Source organism: Emys orbicularis, chromosome 3 (genome assembly GCF_028017835.1).
Source record: "Emys orbicularis isolate rEmyOrb1 chromosome 3, rEmyOrb1.hap1, whole genome shotgun sequence".
In the NCBI taxonomy this organism is placed as follows: domain Eukaryota; kingdom Metazoa; phylum Chordata; order Testudines; family Emydidae; genus Emys; species Emys orbicularis.
This window is the reverse complement of record NC_088685.1, coordinates 101,721,607-101,742,877: the sequence shown is the minus strand read 5'-3', so window position 1 is coordinate 101,742,877 and position 21,271 is coordinate 101,721,607. Positions and strand designations below refer to the sequence as shown.

General features: G+C 42.1%; 1 protein-coding gene across 1 annotated transcript in view; it reads right to left on the bottom strand.

Annotated features, from left to right (window-relative positions):
* L3MBTL3 (L3MBTL histone methyl-lysine binding protein 3) overlaps positions 1 to 21,271 on the bottom strand; it is a 159,877-nt gene that overhangs the window by 46,784 nt on the left and 91,822 nt on the right. Inside the window, exons 13-15 of the mRNA XM_065400933.1 lie at positions 19,907 to 20,017; positions 13,763 to 13,877; positions 2,727 to 2,829 (exon numbers count right to left, since the gene is read on the bottom strand). Of these exons, the coding sequence (XP_065257005.1) occupies positions 2,727 to 2,829; positions 13,763 to 13,877; positions 19,907 to 20,017 (329 nt within the window). The remainder of the gene's footprint in view (positions 1 to 2,726; positions 2,830 to 13,762; positions 13,878 to 19,906; positions 20,018 to 21,271) is intronic.

Below are 21,271 nucleotides of genomic sequence, written 5' to 3'. Positions count from 1 at the left end.
CACAAAAATGACTACTCTGCCTAGGTGCGCAGCAAGATGGACCTGCTTTACCAAAATGATCAATTTTGGCTGGTTTGGGTTACAAATCACTCTAGTATTCGAATGCGGGAGTACTGAAATGTTGTTCTCCTTACTCTTTGAGTAAAGGGCAGCAGAACTGTGCTTAGCATGCCCTGATTGAGGGGGTCACCCTAAAATGAACATCACTTGCTAAGCAGGGGGTAGGGATGCCAAATCCCAGTGGAGATGAGAGTTGGTGGTGACAGGTGTTCCTACCTGGCAGTATGGACTCTGCATAAAGAGTCCTAAACACCACTTGACCTGCTGCTCTCCAGTGTTTAATGACAGAGCTGATGAGACTCAATTAAGAGTCCTTGCTTCTAGAGCTGTCCTGACTGCTGAGCAAGTCTAGGGGCTAAGCCTTAGACCCTGTTTGAGAACAATGAAAGCAACACAGAAGCTGCACTGACAGTAAGGTTCCCCACTACCTGCTGAAATCACTGAGAGCTGGGTTAAGTGGTGGAACCTCAGAATGTGACATTGCAGCAACAGAGAGACAGCAGCATCTGTGAGCCAGTTACAGAGGTGGTGGCAGCAAGGCATTGCTCAATGCCCACCCCCCCATTAACACACCGCTGAACTCTGGGTCTCTGCTAACCAAGGACCACCAACTGTGAGTGGGGTGCCACAGAGGGAAAGGGGAGTGGTGTGATAAGGGACATTCGTTTGTTGGACTTTCACACCGCAAGGTGAGCAATGGAGACAAAGGACACTGCCCAATGCACTATGGGGTGGATGTTTGCCTGCGGTCACATGCTTCTGAATTATGGTTGTGGTGTTTTCCCAAATTAATGCTGGGTCCCCTTTTCCCTTTGAATAAACATTTTATTTTGTTGTACACAGACTCGATGCTTGTGAGAGGGGAAGTACTGCCTCTTAGAGGCACCCAGGGTGGTGTTTAGTTTTCACAGGTTACTGGGTGAGGGCTCAAGCCAGTTCTATTTTCTGTTGTTGAGAGAAACCCCTAGACATTGAACTGACCCTTGTTGCTGCCAACTCCACTTGCCAGAAGCTTTACGCCCTCCCAATATAAAAATGTTTAGTGCCAAATCTGTTTTAGAGGTGAGAAGATTAATGAATAGATACAATTTTTCTAACAATTACTTACCCTCATTGTTCCTGCTAAAATTTCCACACTGGACAAGTTAAGGGCTTTATCTTGCTCTCACTGAAGTCAATGGCAAAACTCCCCTGAATTCAATGGTGCAGGATCAGGGTCTACAAGTTTCTGGGCTAATAAAAGTGGGTAGGGGCAGTGGCAAAGGAGACAAACAGGGGATGGCAAAGGCTGCTAGATCACAACTCTGACCAAAGTTGAAGCAAATGTGTTCCCATCAGCAGCAGGAGGCTCCTTGTGTATGCATGAAGTCAGACTAAAATCAATAGTCCCTCTGGCTTTTTTTCCTCTGCTCTTCTAGCACTGAGCTCAGTCACAAAAGCAAAGGTAACCTGGACCCACAGACCCACTGTTGAATGTTCCTCCCCACACCATGAAAGTGGAAGCAGCTGCAAAGAGGGAAGAGCAAAAAAACATAAAAGACAGAACTCAAAAGAAAAGATGCACAGAAAAGAAAAAATAAAAAGCCAGCAGAATGACAGAAGAATAGGGACAGAAAAAGACAGAAGGGAAAGAAAAACGGAGAGAAGGTGGCAAATATGCCAGAACAGAGCAAAGAGGAGACAAAGGAGAACCCAACTGCCAATATATTGTAAGAAGGTGCCAAAATAAAAAGACCAAAAAAAAAAAAAGGACTGATTCAAACAATTTACCAAACAGCACACCTTTAGCCGCATGCGAGTTGAAAACACACATTGGTACATTAGTGGTCCCACAGATTTTTTTTTGACAAATATCAGGAAAAGCTACAGGTGGTTTGATTTACCTGAGGATTATAGGGGTTTCCCTGGTGCCAGCCCCTTTGGTTCTGCTTGATATTTATTTCTGAGTTTAACACTTCACACTGATTTTATTTCACTTATTGGGGTCCTAAGGTCACCTTGTACTGTAACTGGATATATTTTAAAATAATAACAAAACTGATGACTTCTGTGATATTTCTCCCTCTTTCCTTTCCATACCCCCAGAATCCTTCCCTCCATTTGCTGAGTCTTCTTCAGGAAGGCCCTGGAATCCATCATGTCTTGAATGTGCTTAGGAGGAGTACATTAAGCAGGCAGCTTTAGCAGCAGTCCCGTCAGTCAAAGGTGATGACAGAAATATGGATTAAGGATTTAAGAAGTGCTTTGACAAAAATTTTAAAAAGCCCAAACAAAAGCTTTGATAAAACTACTGCCCTGTTCATTTCAACTGGTACAAAGTTGCAGTTGCACAAAAGGGTTTTTTGCATCATTTTCTAATCCGAACAGCCACATGAGTAGCCCTTTTGGAACAAAAAGCAGAGCAGTCGCATCTCTCATTTGCAATGAAAAAAATGTTGGACATATTTTTCCTAGGCACACCTTGCTGCAATGAAATTACAGATTGTTAATGTTAATTTCTACATGCTCACCATAGCAACTAAAGTCAACGTGGATTTAATTTTTTTCCAGCTTGGCTCTGCTTTCTTGAGAACAGCAATTAAAAAAAAAAAGTATATGCAGCTCTCTTTCTAAATGATATAATCATACCAAGCAACAATTAAGCTACAACTTTTTATAGCACATACCTGTGATGGCCCATGTGTCTTGCTCGTTTTATGTGTCCAACTCCTTTGCAACCTGCAGTAGGGCATCCTCCATGTTCTAAAGCTTCCACTAATTCCAAGGGACCTATATATCAGGATACATGAAAAATTAGAAAAGTTACGTAAATTTACACACAAGCAGGAATTGGAGGATTACATTAACAGATGGAGATGTAAACAGGTACACAGCACACAACTTAAAGTACTTATTTAAATACATTTTGCAGAAGTATGATGGAGACTAATGCAATATGTTTTAAAGAGGAAATAAAAATGTCCTGTGTAAATGGATCTCTATAGAAAAGCTACATAATTAATAGTCCATAAAAAAGTACACACAATTTAGAGCATTTGTTTTAGTTGTAATATCTTTTAGATTAATCACATTGCAGCTGTAACAATGTTATTTAGAAAGAGCAGAGTCAAACTAAGACTTCCTGTTGTGCTTAAAGACAGAGATCTGTTCATAATGGATACTGATCTTTGAGGTTCTTAGTTTGAATTTTCCAATAAATGAAGAGGTGGAAATCAATGATGAAGATAACATCAGTAAGAGCAAGTCATAAATGCATTTTTGACAGGCTTACTCCTCTGAACTTTTGGGAATATCTGGTTTTCATCAATGGATAATACAGTGAGGATTGTGGAGGCTTTGAAGAATATGACTGTAGACATTAGGTTTGATACTCAATCAAACAGGCAGTACACGATCCATGATGTCAGCAAGTCAGACACTGAAATTCTCCAGTTTAGCAGATGGAGAAATCTCTTCTGAACATCAGCAAATATGAATTGTTTTTAGTATTTTTCTTTTTTGAAAACACACACACACACACACACACACATTCACATTCAGATATACACATGGAAGACAAGATTTACTTAAAAAAATCTTCCTACATGACATACATATTTTCACTCACAGCAAAACAAGATTGTGTGAGAGATATATTTAATTTTCAGCCATATTCCAAAAAAGTGTATTTTTTTAACTCATTTTCCCGTTACACCACTGTGACTCCACTGGAATCAGAGTAACAATGGCTTAAATGGTATAATGGAATGGAGAACTGAGCTTCTTATCTTGTTTACATTAAAAAACAAAATCCATAACCACAATACAATATTTAAAAAAACAAAAACAAAAACAAACCAATGCAATCAGACAGACAGCATACACAGAGCTGGATTTTGTGAGTGAATTTGTGTAGCTGACTTTCTTTCACAACTACCTCAATTGTGCATGTGAATGGCTAACTAGATGAAAACCCTGTCTTTCACACACAAATTAGATACAGACGCATTTTGATCATGCATTAGGCACCTGAACTTTGGAACAGATAGGCCCAGAGTATCCATATGGCTTAACAGGTTAATATTGATCTCACCTCTGATTTAAATAACTTTCAAGGATGTTGTTAAGATCCACAGTGCAGCACATTATATAGCAGAAATACTATTCCTATTATGGGTAAGAAGTTTAGTCAAAGTCTTCTGTTCTGCCCTGTCCCAGGTAACAGTCCAGGTGGGACCTGAGTGTTAACTCCAGTGCCAGGAGCAACAAAAAAATAAAATTGTTTCTTTGGGTGGAAGTTTGCTCCTGCTAACAAGTTCTTACAGAGGTCAGCTTAGCAGTCAGCATTAGAACAATGTTCATCCATGGACAGGATCCTAGATCAGTCTCTAGGAGCTGGAATTGCTGCAAAGTCAGTGCATTCTGTGTAATACCAGGGAAATTCCAGAAGACTGGAAGAGTGCTAATGTTGTGCCAATATTCAAAAAGGACAAGCTGGATAACCTGATTAACTATAATCCAGTTAGCCTGATAACAACCCCAGCCAAAACAACAACAGAAAGGTTGACGTGGGATTAAATTAATAAAGAATTAAAGGACAGGGATATAATTAATGCCCGACAACATGATTTCATGGAAAATAGGTCTTTATCAACCAAACTTGTAATCTCACCAAAAAATGCAATCAGTTTTGTCTGACAAAGGCAACTACATGGATGTAATATGCTTAGATTTTTGTATGGCATCCGACTTGGTACTGAACAACATTCTCATTAAATATTAGCACCATACAACATCAATACTGCACATGGTAAATGAATTAAGAACTGGCTAACAGAGATCTGAGAAAGTAGTTGCAATGGGGATCATCGAATGTGGGTGTTTTTAGTAATGTTCCACAAGGATCAGTTCTAGGCCTGACGTTATTCAACATTACCGTCTACAATTTGGAAGTAAATATAAAACTACTGCTGATCAAATTTGTAAAAATCTTAAATGAATCAAACAATACCATAGAATCTCTATAGATAGAAATTCCATGCTTGAATAATAAGAGCATAGCAGTAGGAATATACTACTGCTCACCTGACCCAAGACGGTGACGGTGACTGGGAAATGCTCAGCATGATTAGAGAGGTTACAAAATACAGAAAACTCAATAATAATGAGGGATTTCAACTATTCACATATTGACTGAATGCACGTCACCTCAGAATAGGACGGAGAGATAACATTTCTAGACACCATTAATGACTGCTTTTTGGAGCAGAAAGTCCTGGAACCCACAAGGGGAGAGGCAATTCTTGATTTAGTCATAAGTGGCACACAGGATCTGGTTCAAGAGATGAATAGAGCTAAATCGTTTGATAATAGTAACTATAATGTAATTAACTTTAACATCTTTGTAGGGGGGAAAATACCACAGAAACACAACACAGTGGCATTTAACTTCAAAAGGGGGAACTACACAAAAATGAGGAGGCTAGTTAAATGGAAATTAAAAGGAACAGTCATGAGAGTGAAATGCCTGCAAGCTGCATGGAAACCTTTTAAAATCACTGTAATTGAGGTTCAAACTATATGTATACCCCCAAATTAAAAAAAATACAGTAAGAGGACCAAAAAAAAAAAAAAAAAAAGCCACAATGGCTAAACAGAGTAAAAGAGGCAGACAGAGACAACAAGACATCTTTTAAACACTGGCAGTCAAATCCTACTACGGAAAATAGAAAGAAACAAACTCTGGCAAGTCAGGTGTAAAAGTATAATTAGGCAGGCAAAAAAGAATCTGAAGAGCAACTAGCATAAGACACAAAAACTAACAGCAATTTTTTTTTAAGTACATGTGAAAGTAGAATGAATTATATTGTAAAAATAGAATGGATTAAAGAAATGCTGTATGTACCTTTAAGCATAAATAAGGAATGTTGAAATACAGGTGTCAGGAAAAGAAACATTAAGGCATAAACAATGAGTCCACTTAAGCTAATGGTGGAACATTAACCGGAGATCTGTAAAAGTTAGTAAGGAAATGGAATATGTATGTCTAGCCTCAGTTAAACTTGTCAGTTCTGCTTTCTTTGTCCTCTTGTTAAGTTCGCACCCTTTTTATCTGTATAAAATAAGGTAGTGTGGGTCTTGCATGGTGCTCACATTATCTGGGTGTATTAGCAGAGCGCTGTGCTAATAAACAGAGTGGTCTAACAAATTATGAGTCCTGAATCTAACTTTGACATACATCAGAAGCAGGAAGCCTGTTACACATTAGTGGGGCCATTGGATGATCCAGGTGCTTAAGGCGCACTGAAGGAAGACAAGGCCATCACGGAGAAACTAAATGAATTCTTTGCATTGGTCTTCACTGCAGAGGATGTGAAAGAGATTCCCACATCTGAGCCATATTTTTTTTAGGCGACAATTCTGAGGAACTGTCCCAGGTTGAGGTGTCAATAGAGGTGATTTTGGAAACAATGATAAATTAAACAGTAATAAGTCACCACCAGCAGATGGTATTCACCCAAGAATTCTGAAGGAACTCAAATATGAAATTGCTGAACCACTAACTGCAGTATGTAACCTAATGCTTAAATCATTCTCTGTACCACATGACTGGAGGATAGCTAATATAATGCAGATTTTAAAAAAGGCTCCAGAGGCAATCCTGGCAATTACAGGCCAATAAGTGTAACTTCAGTATCAGATAAATTAGTTGAAAATATAGTAACGAACAGAATTATTAGACACAGATGAAAACAAAATGTTGGAGAAGTGTCAACATGGCTTTTGTAAAGGGAAATCATGTCTCACCATGCCTCTTTGAGGTGGGGGTCCACAAACATGTGGACAAGGGTGATCCAGTGCATATAGCGTATTGGACTTTCAGAAAGCCTTTGACAAGGTCCCTCACCAAAAGCTCTTAAGCAAAGAAAGCAGTCATGGGATAAGAGAGAAGATCCTCTCACAAATCAGTAACTGGTAAAAGATAGGAAAAACAATGGGCAAGAATAAATGATTAGTTTTTACAGTGGAGAGAGGTAAATGATGGGGTCCCCCGAGGATCTGTACTGGGACCAATGCCATTCAACATATTCATAAATGATCTGAAAAAGGGGTAAACAATGAGGTAGCAAAGTTTGCAGGCAATACTAAATTATCAAGATAGTTAAGTCCAAAGCAGACTGAGAAGAGTTACAAAGGCATCTCTCACAAAACTGGGTGATTGGGCAAGAAAATGAAAGATGAAGTTCAATGTTAATAAATGAAAAGTAATGAACGTTGGAAAACATAATCCCAACTATACACACACAACGATGGGGTCTAAATTAGCTGTTGCCACTTGGAGTCATCGTGGATAGTTCTCTGAAAACATCTGCTCAATGTGCAACGGGCAGTCAAAAAATCTAACAATGTTAGGAACCATTAGGAAATGGAGAGATAAGACGACAGAAAATATCATAATGCCACTACATAAATCCATGTTACGCCCAAACCTTGAATACTGTGTGCAGTTCTTGTCACCGCCACTCAAAAAAAATATTAGAAATTGAAAAAGTACAGAGAAGGACAACACAAATTATTAGGGATATGGAACAGCTTCAATATGAGGAGAGATTAATAAGATTGAGACTGTTCATTTTAGAAAACAGATGACTAAGAGGAGGATATGACAGAGGTCTATAAAATAATGAATGGTGTAGAGAAAATGAATTAGGAAGTGTTATTTACCCTTTCACATAATACCAGAATTAGGGGTCACCCAATGAAATTAATAGGTGGTAGGTTTAAAACAAACAAAGAAATACTACACTCAATGCACAGTCAACCTACAGAACTCACTACCAGGCGAAGTTGTGAAGGCCAAAAGTATCACTGGGTTCAAAAAAGAATTAGATAAGTTCATGGAGGATAGGTCCACCAATGGCTATTAGCCAAGATGGTCAGGGTTGCAACCCCATGCTCTAGGTGTCCCTAAACCTGTGACTGCTAGAAGCTGGGACTGGACTAATTGATAAATTGCCATGTTCTGTTCAGTCCCTCTGAAGCATCTGGCACCAACCACTGTCAGAAGACAGGATACTGGGCTACATGGACCATTGGTCTGACTCAGGATGACCATTCTTATGTTCTTATGTAAGCAATTCAACATAAGCTCCCAGTGAGATACTATGTCAAGAAGAGCTCATGTGATCCTTGGATGTAGAAACAGGGGAGTAGTGATTAGGAGTAAGAAGGTGATTTTGGATCTGTATATGGCTTTGGTGAGACCGATACTGGAATACTGTGTACAGTTCTGATGCCCGCATTTTAAAAAGAATGTTGAAAAACTGGAGATCGTGCAGAAAAGAGAGACAAAAATTATTCAAGGATTGGACAAAATGCCTTATTGTGAAAAATGTAAAGAACTCAATCTGTTTTATTTATCAAAAAGAAGCCTGTAGAGTGGCTAAGTACCTTCACAGGGACAAAATCCCAGGAATAAAGGGCTCTTTAATTTAGCACAGAAAAACATATAAGAACCAATGGTTGGGAGCTGAGGCCAGAGAAATTCAAACTAGAAATTAGGCATTCATTTTCAACAGAGAGGGTGATTAATCACTGGAACAAACTACCAAGGAAAGTGGTATATTCTCCATCTTTTGGAGTACTCAAATCAAGATTAGATGCCTTTTCTGTAAGATATGCTTTAGTCAAACACAAATTACTCGTCTTAATAGGGGTAAATGGATGAGGTTTAATGTCCTATGAGATACAGTTCAGACTACATTATTTAACAATCTCTTTGGGCCGCCACCTATTTATTCAGTTTAGTCATGAGCAATATTGATGAGTTCCAGATGGAGCCAAAACTAATCATGCAAATCTGGGGCAAGGACTGGGAGTAGAACAGGAAAATTGAAGGCCTGAGAAGATGCCTTGGGACAATAATAACAAGCAAAACAATCTTTCTAATGCCCAAGGCCACATGTGAGTGGTTGATGAGTAGAAAATGGCTGCTATATTTGCCTTTAAAGTCACTGCCTGCTGCCACTCTTTAGTTCATTATTTTGTAAAGCATGTTGAAATGCCCTGAGTATGAAAGGCAAATATAAAATCTAATTCTATTCTGTTCAATCCCAAATACTCATTAACATAATGAAGCAATCCAATAAAGAAAACAATAAGCCCAAAGACTGAAGAAAATAGCCCTTAAATTGTCACTTCAATTACTCTCACATCTTTCATTAAATAGATACTTACAAGTCACTGCTCTAATAACCAAAGTGTTCATGCTCTACAATTGGCCATGGTGAGCTTGAAACTGGTGGTAAACTCAGTGTCAATAATTAGAGATTTAGCAGTTTAAAAAATAAAACAAAAACCATGTCTCTGATTTACTGCAGCAGTTGCACACATTTCAAATGACCAAACTGGCATTTCTTTATTTCTTGGGAAATGATTCTACTGCTAGCTAGAGCAGAGGTAAATTTCAGATAAATTTGGAACCAGATGAAATTTAGAAATTTGGGGTTTGGATATGAATTTATGATTTAAAAACAAACAAAAACCAATCATTGCTTGACTGTATAGTGGGACTAGCCACTATCAGAGATAGGGTACTATACCTGATGGACCATTCATGAACAGGAACCTATCCTTGCAACAAAGCCCGTTGCCAACTCTGTCCACATATCTATTCAGGGGACACCATCACAGGACCTAAGCACATCAGCCACACTATCAGGCTCGTTCACCTGCACATCTACCAATGTGATATATGCCATCATGTGCCAGCAATGCCCCTCTGCCATGTACATTGGCCAAACCGGACAGTCTCTATGCAAAAGAATACATGGACACAAATCAGACGTCAAAAATTATAACATTCAAAAACCAGTCGGAGAACACTTCAACCTCTCTGGCCACTCGATTACAGACCTCAAAGTCGCAATACTCCAACAAAAATCTTCATACACAGACTCCGAGAAACTGCAGAATTGGAATTAATTTGCAAACTTGACACCATTAAATTAGGCTTGAAGAAAGACTGGGAGTGGATGGGTCATTACACAAAGTAAAACCTATTTCCCCATGCTAATTTTCCCCCCCTACTGTTACTCACACCTTCTTGTCAACTGTTGGAAATGGGCCATCCTGATTATTACTACAAAGGTTTTTTTTCCTCCTGCTGATAATAGCCCACCTTAACTGATTACCCTCGTTTATAGTTAGTATGGCAACACCCATTTGTTTCATGTCCTCTGTGTATATATATCTTCCTACTGTATTTTCCACTGCATGCATCTGATGAAGTGGGCTTTAGCCAACGAAAGCTTATGCTCAAATAAATTTGTTAGTCTCTAAGGTGCCACAAGTACTCCTCGTTCTTTTTGCTGATACAGACTAACACGGCTACCACTCTGAAATCGGTGTTGATCCAGTATGGCAATTCCTATATTCCATTATTTGTATGTCTATAAAAGAGAAAGGAATCCTGCACCTACACCGAGCCAGCTGAGGGTCAGAGCCAAAGGGCCAAATTCTCTGCGGGTGTAAATGGGCATGGTTCTATTCATTTCAATGGAATTTTGCCCATTTACACAAGCAAAGAGATTAGCCCACTTTGGCAATATCTAAAACTGGGGAAAGTTAAATGTAGATATGGGGAAAAAAGGTGAAAGGAAAAATGAAAATCAGTCCCTCAAATATCTTCTCTATTGAGAAGACAAAAATGTATTTATACAGAAGAGGATGGAAAGGTCACTCACCCTGTGCAGCAACCATAGTTCTTTGAGATGTGTCCCTATGGGTGCTCCACTTCAGGTGTGCATGAACCCCATGTGCTGACAGGAGACTTTCATTAGCAGCATCTGTTTGGCCTGGGCATGCACCCTACGCACCCTCATGCCCTATACCAAGGCTACATAAGCTATAGGGCTGCATGAGTGAATCGCCCTCAGTTCCTTCTCTACCACATTGCTTCTACCAGCATCAGCACAGAAGTAAAGATGGCAATACTGCAACCCCCCTACAATAGCCTTGCAACCCTCCCCCATGATCCCCTTTTGGGTCAGGACCCCAATGGTTACATCACCGTGAAATTTAAGATTTTTTAAACCCTATAACAGTGAAATTTACCAAAATGGACCATGAATTTGGTAGGGCCTACCAATAACTTATTTTGCAATTCCTTGACCACCTTGAGTCCGACACACACTTGTTGAGGTCTTGGAGCTGCTTAAAGTCATCAGCCACAGATGATGGAGGGGGCATCACTACTTCATCAGGCGATGATGAGAAGATAGTGGATTGAAGAGTAGCCTCCTCATCCTCCCTAGCCTCTTATTCCTCAAACATCTCCTTCTGCTGGGGAATGGTCTGAGGTGACAGAAACTGAACTTCCCTCTCATCCCAGTGGGCTAGGCCCAGAGCCCTAGAAAACTGCTGACAGTAAGCAGCCCAGGGTCCCAGTATGATCATTGCGGGTGTTTATACGGCAGAGGTGGTGGCATCCAGGGTTGATCCCACCACTTGTGATGACTTGCACTGGACTCTTCCCTGAGTCTATGACCCACGTAGAAAGGGTTTGTTTAAGGATGGGTGGGGGAACCCTGTGCAGAGACTGATGAGACTGAATGGACTGAGTGAAAGTCCCCTTTGTCATCCTCCTCAGAGCAGTGGAGGAGCCCCAACTGAAAATGGTGGTGAACTGGTTGGTGCCAATGATAAATGGGAGTCTGGGGACCAAATTAGTCTTGGTATGCGGGATCCTTGGTGCCCATGATCTGTGAGGACTGCGGTTCCTCTGCTAAAGCTAAGTCCTTCAAGAATCAAAATTCCTGAGGCACCGAATGGGGCACCAGTACCGACGCGATAGTCTCTCTGGAAGCCAACAGTACCAATGGTTTAGAACCCTCCATGGGAGAGACTGGTGGAAGAGATGCATCTTATCTGGCAGAATGTTTCTCCTTGTCATCCCCAGTCAGTACTGAGGCTCGCCTCAGAGCCATGTTTGCTCTTGCAGGAGCTTCTTGGTTTTCCAGCCCTAGCAGTACCAGAGGAACCTGCAGCTTCCATCGTACCAGGTCTAGAAGTTGACGATTCCATGACCGCTGACTTAGGAGACTGAGGTCTCTTGGAGCAGACTCCTTATGGGGCGAGTCACAGCCCCTCTTCTTGGGGCCTCTGAAGGTCTCCGAGGCCTCTCCCTTCTTGGGGGAGTAATGAGCCAAGGTCAAAAAGGATACTAGACCTTCCCAGAGACTGGTGTATGGGAGGGGGTCTCCCTGATCTGGTTCCAATGTGGGGCGAAGGGAGCGCTCCATCATCCGAAGCCTCAGTTTGATCTCCTGGTTCTTGCTGGCCCTAGATTTCTGGGATAAGCAGAAGTTACACTTCTGCAGAATGTGTGATTCTCCACAGCAGTGAATGCAGTTGGAATGGTCATCAATCCAAGCCTCCCAGCAAGTGAGGCAATAGTTGAAGCCTGGGGAGCTGGACATACCCTCCTAAGGAGGCAAGTCTCCCTGATAGGAGAAGAAAGGAAAAGAGGCACTCCTCTCACTAAAACTAAAATCTAACTAACCAACAACTAAAAACTACTACTAAGATTAAAAAAGGATTGTAATAAGACGAGGCATGCTGGAAGCGAACAAGTATCTGAGAGCTTCATAAACATTAATGGATATATTTTCACAAAATCCCTGTGAAATGAGGGAATATTATCATTCCCACTTTACAGAGCGGGAGCTGAAGGGCAGAGAAATTAGATCAAAAGTATCCACTAATTCTGGGTGCCCAATCTAAGACATCTAGGACCTGATTTTTCTGCTTACTTAGCATTCTCTATTATTGATTTCAGTAGCAGCTGTGAGTGCTCAGCACTTCTGCAAATCAGACCCCAGAGTCTCAAGTCAGTCATCTAGAAAATGAGGAACACACACATAAGAAGCTTGGATTAAGTGACTTGACTAGCATCACATAGAAACTCTGTGGCACAGACAGGGATAGAATCCAATTCTCCAGGGCAGCATTGAACTGACTACGCCATGAGACTGGCCTCTCTCTTCCTGGCAATCCTATGCCTCATTCATTAGACGCCTTCCAACTTCCACAACAAGTGAAAAAAAGGTCCTATACAGCCTCCTTCACTACACAACCTTGATTCATCCTCAGACCACATCCATTTTGTGCAGGAGCTCACAGACTATGTCTGCTCTGTGTGTCTGGTGGAATCCCCTTCAAACTGGCAGCTTCAAGCCTCCTTTCAGGGCCTGGAGCACGAAAGGGACTGAGCCTACTTTGAGCATCTGGCACCACATTTTAATCAAGTGCCTTTTCAAAAAGTCTGCACCGTGTTGGGCCTGGAAAACAAGTTAATATTCCAATATGTGGAAAGAGGACGCAGGGGCAAAATCCTGGCCCAACTAAAGTCAATGACAGTTTTGCCACTGATTTCAGTAAGGTCAGGAATTCCCCACAGGTTGTTAGAATTCCTCTAGCATACGAGTGTAATTCTTATGCATAATTGTTAAATTTCATTTACAAGATCAGTGAAGTCAAAAACCAATTAATTATGCCAAATCTCAAATTATGTGTTTTGTTATAAACGTCACATCTACTTATTTTATATTGTATATACAAACTGCTGCCTTCCTATGAACTGTGTCACAGAGGAAGCACTACACAAATTACACATGCCCCTTATCATAATTTTAAAATTATACCAGCTTATGATTTCTCTTACTAAGAGGAGGCTGAAGTGGGTGTCCAGTTTTTGCACACCAGCCTGCGGGATGGATATCAGGGCTATCTGCATCAGTCCAATAATCATAAATACTATCCCAGCCATCAAAGTGCACCTAAAAGGAAAACAAAAACCATCAGAAAAATTCTCTATAAAGTCATTTTACCTCAACAATCTTTCAAAATGTTAGGCGTTATAATGTCAGCTTTTTTAGAGAAATAACATGAGAAAACTGTAGAAATTATACAGCAGTATAAACTAGGACCTGGTCTACACTATGACTTTAATTCGGATTTAGCAGCGTTAAATCGAATTAACCCTGCACACGTCCACACAACGAAGCCATTTCTTTCGAAATAAAGGGCTCTTAAAATCGATTTCTGTACTCCTCCCCGACGAGCGGAGTAGCGCAAAAATCGATATTGTCATTTTGAATTAGGGTTAGTGTGGCCACAATTCGATGGTATTGGCCTCCGGGAGCTATCCCACAGTGCACCATTGTGACCGCTCTGGACAGCAATCTGAACTCGGATGCACTGGCCAGGTAGACAGGAAAAGCCCCGCGAACATTTGAATTTTATTTCCTGTTTGCCCAGCGTGGAGAGCACAGGTGACCACAGATAGCTCATCAGCACAGGTAACCATGCAGGCCGATAATCGAAAAAGAGCACCAGCATGGACCGTACGGGAGGTACTGGATCTGATCGCTATATGGGGAGAGGATTCAGTGCTAGCAGAACTTTGTTCGAAAAGACGAAATGCCAAAACTTTTGAAAAAATCTCCAAGGGCATGATGGAGAGAGGCCACAATAGGGACTCAGATCAGTGCCGCGTGAAAGTCAAGGAGCTCAGACAAGCCTATCAAAAAACAAAGGAGGCAAACGGTCGCTCCAGGTCAGAGCCGTGGACATGCCGCTTCTACGCCGAGCTGCATGCAGTTCTAGGGGGGGCCGCCACCACTACCCCACCTCTGACCGCGGATTCCGAGGCGGGGGTAATCTCATCAGCTACACCTGAGGATTCTGCGGACGGGGAAGAGGAGGAGGAGGAGGAGGAGGAGGAGCAGCTTGCGGAGAGCACACAGCACTCCGTTCTCCCCAACAGCCAGGATCTTTTACTCAGCCTGACTGAAGTACCCTCCCAAGCCAGGATCCAAGACCATGACCCCATGGAAGGGACCTCAGGTGAGTTTACCTTTTAAAACATAAAATTTGTTTTAAAAGCAAGCATTTTTTAATGATTACTATGCCCTGAGGACTTGGGATGCGTTCGCGGCCAGTACAGCTACTGGAAAAGTCTGTTAATGTGTCTGGGGATGGAGCGGAAATCCTCCAGGGACATCTCCATGAAGCTCTCCTGGAGGTACTCCAAAAGCCTTTCCACAAGGTTTCTAGGCAGTGCAGCCTTATTCCGTCCTCCATGGTAGGACACTTGACCACGCCATGCTAGTAGCAAGTAATCTGGTATCATTGCATGACAAAGCCTGGCAGCGTATGGTCCCGGTGTTTGCTGGCATTCAAGCAACATCCGTTCTTTATCTCGCTGTGTAATCCTCAGGAGAGCGATATCGCTCATGGTAACCTGGTTGAAATACGGGAATTTAATTAAGGGGACAGAGGTGGCCGTTCCTACTGGGCTGTTTGCCTGTGGCTGAAAAGAAATCCTTCCCTGCAGTTAGCCAAGCGCAGGGGGGGAGAGAAATTGACCCTGAGCTTTTCGCGTTTGGCTAGCAGGGATCTTCCCTGATACCAGCCACGTGGTGGGGGGAGGGGTAAAGCGATCATCCCAGAGAATTCATGGCGGGGTGGGGGGGTGTTAGTTTGGTTCCTGCAGGGATCTTCCCTGATACCAGCCACGCGGTGGGGGGAGGGATAAAGCGATCATCCAGAGAATTGGATGGGAGGGGGTTAGTTTGTTTTCTGCTGCTGAAGGTTAACAGGAAAACCGCAGCACTCAACGGGCTTTGCTTGGTATGTGGGAAAGGAGGGCGCAGAAGCCGAAAGACAATGGCTTACCATGGCCGCATGCAAGCCGAATTCTGTTGCCCGGACCTGCGTCTGTGATCTCTAGCAGCAAAGCCACAGGCACTCAATATTAAGAGGCAAAATGCGACCTTGCACAGAAATCAATGTGCTATGTAATGTGAATAGTGTTGGTCACCGTGAAAGAGTATAAGCATTGTTCTGTAAAATGTATCTTTTTAAAAAATTCTCTCCTTTTTTCCCTCCCTCCAGCAGCTGCAAGTTTTTCAAGCCTCCCTCCTCCGTCCCGAAGGCTATCTCAGATAAGGCGTCGGAAAAAGAAGACGCGAGACGAGATGTTCGCAGAAATCATGGAATCCACCCACAGTGAAAGAGCTCATCTGAATGAGTGGAAGGACACGGTTGCAAAGTATAGGAAAGATGCCAGTGAACGTGAGGACAGGAGGGACCAACGTGAGGACATGAGGGACGCTCGAGATGAGAGGTGGCGGCAGGAAGATCAGAGGAGACAGGATGCAACGCTGGGGCTGCTGCGTGAGCAAACAGACATGCTCTGGCGTCTGGTGGAGCTTCAGGAACGGCAGCAGGATAACAGAGTGCCGCTACAGCCCCTGTATAACCCCCCTCCCCACTCACCATGTTCCATAGCCTCCTCACCCAGACGTGTAAGAACGCAGGGGGGGGGGGGTGGAGGCTCCGTACACCCTCCCATTCCACCCCAGTGGACAGTCCAAGCAAAAGGCTGTCATTTTTTAAACCTTTTTTTAGTGGCCTTTTCCTTCCCGCCGATCCTCCTCCCAAACCCCACCCGGGTTCTCACCCTCTTTTTATAATCAATTAATAAAGAATAAATGATTTTTAAACGATAGTGACTTTATTTCCTTTGAAAGCAAGCTGGGGGAAGGGGGAAGCTGGGGTTCCTTACAGAGAATGAGTCAATAAAGGGGGCGGGTTTTCATGAAGGAGAAACAAACAGAAATTTCACACTGTAGCCTGGCCAGTCATGAAACTGGTTTTCAAAGCTTCTCTGAGGCGCAGCGCTTCCTGGTGTGCTCTTCTAATCGCCCTGGTGTCTGGCTGCGCGTAATCAGCAGCCAGGTGATTTGCCTCAGCCTCCCACCCCGCCATAAAGGTCTCCCCCTTACTTTCACAGAGATTGTGGAGCACACAGCAAGCAGCAATAACAATGGGGATATTGGTTTGGCTGAGGTCTGAGCGAGTCAGTAACGATCACCAGCGACCTTTTAAACGGCCAAATGCACGTTCTACCACCATTCTGCACTTGCTCAGCCTGTAGTTGAACAGCTCCTGACTCCTGTCCAGGCTGCCTGTGTATGGCTTCATGAGCCATGGCATTAAGGGGTAGGCTGGGTCCCCAAGAATAACTATTGGCATTTCAACATCCCCAACAGTTATTTTCTGGTCCGGGAAGTAAGTCCCTTGCTGCAGCCGTTTAAACAGAGTAGTGTTCCTGAAGACGCGAGCGTCATGAACCCTTCCCGGCCAGCCCACGTTGATGTTGGTGAAACGTCCCTTGTGATCCACAAGTGCTTGCAGCACCATTGAAAAGTACCCCATGCGGTTTATGTACTGGGTACCCTGGTGCTCCGGTGCCAAGATAGGGATATGGGTTCCATCTATCGACCCACCACAGTTAGGGAATCCCATTGCAGCAAAGCCATCCACTATGACCTGCACATTTCCCAGAGTCACTACCTTTCGTAGCAGCACCTCAGTGATTGCTTTGGCTACTTGCATCACAGCAGCCCCCACAGTAGATTTGCCCACTCCAAATTGATTCCCGACTGACCGGTAGCTGTCTGGCGTTGCAAGCTTCCACAGGGCTATCGCCACTCGCTTCTCAACTGTGAGGGCTGCTCTCATCTTGGTATTCTGGCGCTTCAGGGCAGGGGACAGCAAGTCACAAAGTTCCATGAAAGTGCCCTTACGCATGCGAAAGTTTCGCAGCCACTGGGAATCGTCCCACACCTGCAACACTATGCGGTCCCACCAGTCTGTGCTTGTTTCCCGGGCCCAGAATCGGCGTTCCACGGATAGAACCTGCCCCATTAATAACATGATCTCCAAAGCACCGGGGCCCGCGGTTTGAGAGAATTCTGTGTCCATGTCCTCATCACTCTTGTCGCTGCACTGCCGTCGCCGCCTCCTCCTCGCCTCGTTTTTCTGGTCCTGGTTCAGCATAAACTGCACAAGAACGCGCGAGGTGTTTACAATGTTCATGACTGCTGTCTTGAGCCGAGCGGGCTCCATGCTTGCCGTGGTATGGAATCTGCAGTGTTCACCCAGGAAAAAAGGCGCGAAATGGTTGTCTGCCGTTGCTTTCATGGAGGGAGGGGTGAGGCTGTACCCACAACCACCTGCGACAATGTTTTTTGCCCCATTAGGCACTGGGATCTTAACCCAGAATTCCAATGGGCGGGGGAGACTGCGGGAACTATGGGATAGCTATGGGATAACTACCCACAGTGCAACGCTCCGGAAATCGACGCTAGCCCCGGTACATGGACGCACACCGCCGAATTAATGTGCTTAGTGTGGCCGCATACATTCGACTTTATACAATCTGTTTCCAAAATTCGAATTCTGTAAATTCGGATTAATCCCGTAGTGTAGACATACCCTAGATTTTGGGCATTAGTCATTTTCCACTGAAGGGAAAGGAAGTTGTTGTCTACTTCAGTGGGAGTAGAATGGGTCTGTGTGTGTGTGTGTTACACTGTCAGGCTCAAAACATACGAGTACATTTAGACAGTTATAATGTTTATATATATATATATATATATATACACTAACACTTTAAATTAAGGGCCAAATTCTGTCCTCTCTCTCAAAAAGGGCTCTAAACATTTAGAACAATCAAATTCCTATTTTAACCAGGAGTTAAAACAATACATAGACTTTGTAAAGGGCCTCCGCAGAAGGATGAATTTCACCACCCCCCAAAACAAAGGGATCTACAGCTCTTGTAAAATTTGACTATTCAGGGTAAGGAATTAAATCACATGAGAGACCGAACTGTATGATTCTGTAGAAGACAATCACTGATTTTCTTCAGGTTGGGACCAAAGATCTGCAACCCTAACTAACTTACTTAAATTAGTGTACTAATGAAGTCCTCGGATCTTTATTTCTTATGATCTTATTTATAAAATGTACATACAAGGCTATTTCAATATACAATATAAAGTTAATTAAACTGCAAGGATCACAAATATTGACATTTTAATATATTAGACTGGAGAATTTTTTTGACAGGACCAAACAAATGTGTAGTTTATGCAGAAAATGTGTAGGTGTGCAGATATTACTTTTGATGACTTCACACCCTTTGTTAATTTGGATTCAAAATGAAATGTCAATTGCATTTGCTGCTTGAAATACCATGTATGCATAATACCTCTCTGCACACTGCAGAAAGAAATATCCTTCATATTCATTTAGCTAGCATTCCAGAAAATGCTAGTTAATGGTTAAAAGACTCAATACGTAAAATGATTTATAAATCAAAGCAAAAAATAACCCAGACATGCAAGTCTTCTAAAAAAACAGCAAATCCTTTAGCAAACGTCACTTGAAATTAATCCAATCAAAAGTCCAGAATTAATATAAGTTTCTACACCGCAGAAGCTCCTGACAGGGAGCAAGGAAATCTTTATTTATGTATTCATTCATTCTTTTTAGATTTGCCCTGTCTCACTTTGGCTTTTGCATGGTGGAAATTATAGAGAAAGATTTCATTAATCTATTCCAAATATTTTATGAGCCCTAATACAAAAATCACAGCAATCTTTTGATATTGGGTATTATTAAGTCATCAACATTCTTTTATAAAACAACTTTTATCTCAACTATTCCCAATGCAATTTCCCAACACACTCATCCTTTATTCCTTAGCTTCTATTTCAGCACATCACTGACGACAAAAATAATAGAGATACCCCTTCCAAATAAATTACTTGTGTATTAATCAGTGAGGAGGATGAGAGTCAGTTTAGCAGTGCATCGATGTGATTCATATCTTCCTGTGCAAACTAGCAAGGTCCTTCATATTGGAACTGCAGTATTTATTTTACAAAACAACAGTCAACATGCTCTAAGCAGGACCTCCAATTTAGAGAAAGAAAGAGAGAGACTGACTTACTTTTATCCTGTGGTCATCAATATCTACAACAGTTGCTACTCTGATAAGTACTGGATTCCTCTTGTCAACTACCTCAAGTTTCATATTTTTCTGAAATCCATGAGATGGTTTCTACAATGAGAGATGATGGGTATTTCAATGAAATGTAAAAAAACTGTTATAAAATATAAGGGCAATCATTCCCCTCCAAAATAAACCAAACCAAAACATAAAAACGGTTGTATTAAAATAACTTAGACTAGAAAAATAATTTACCTCTCTAGGATTTTAGTCTCATCACTTCAGCCTCCTACGTAAATAAAATCATCACTAATGCTGTAAGTTTCCCCTAAGCACTCTATAAATGTTTTGAGAGCATTTCCACCTCTATGCAACAGCATATTGCACAATAATTCTACATATTGTATCTCCTTACACTCATACATTTTCATCCTAGATCAAATGGCACTTTAAATTATGATTACATTTACAAGTTTGCCACAGAGGTCACAGTGTGAAGCAAGGGCCCCTGGAGGCCAACTAACAGATAGCACAGGAATGCATAAGAGTTACAGGAATCCCCTGGGTCTGGTATTTATATAATAGTTCATCAAAGAGTGTCACAAAGTCTCTACTGAAAGCCTGTGTCACGATGGTCAACATCATCTTTGAAAAATGGATGTGCAGGTAGCATGTAAGGAGACACGTTTATATATTAGAAATTATGTTCTTAAAGTTAAAGGCAGGTTCCACCAGACAGGTGGTGGGAGACATGTATCTCCCTGCCATTGCGTAACTTACAATGCAAGTCTATCTGCATACGGAGTTAAATGCTAACAAAGTGTTTGTGGGGACATCAGGAGAAGAAAATTAACAGGAAGAGGTGAACAGTGGTGGGGTTGGGGAGCCCCAGTTTACAGGAGAAGGAGAAAGGACAGGTCTAATACATCAAGGGATTCAGTGAGATGCTCTGGCATTCTTGGTCTTATGAAAGCCATCCTGGTTGAAAAATGCTGTGAGGAGGACTTTGGGTAACCAGTTCCTTATTAGACAAGAGGGCATCTTGTTAGGTAAGTTTAGGCTCTAGACTGTGTGTTATGGTTTTATTTTATATGTAATCCTTTGTTTACATTAATCTTACTTGCTTTTTCTCAAATCTCTATTCTTTGATAAATAAACTTAAACTTGTTTTCACTATAAACATATCTAAGCACTGTGTTAAGTGGAGTGGTGATCCAGAGGTAAAACTGACAAGTTGATGCATACTATATCGTTGGGACTAGCACATCTGTGAATTCTGAGTGTGTCCAGTGGAACAGGGGCTGGACTGCTGGACTCTCCAGGGCAGGCCTGCTGACAGCAGTTCTGAGCCCCAGGGTGGAACAG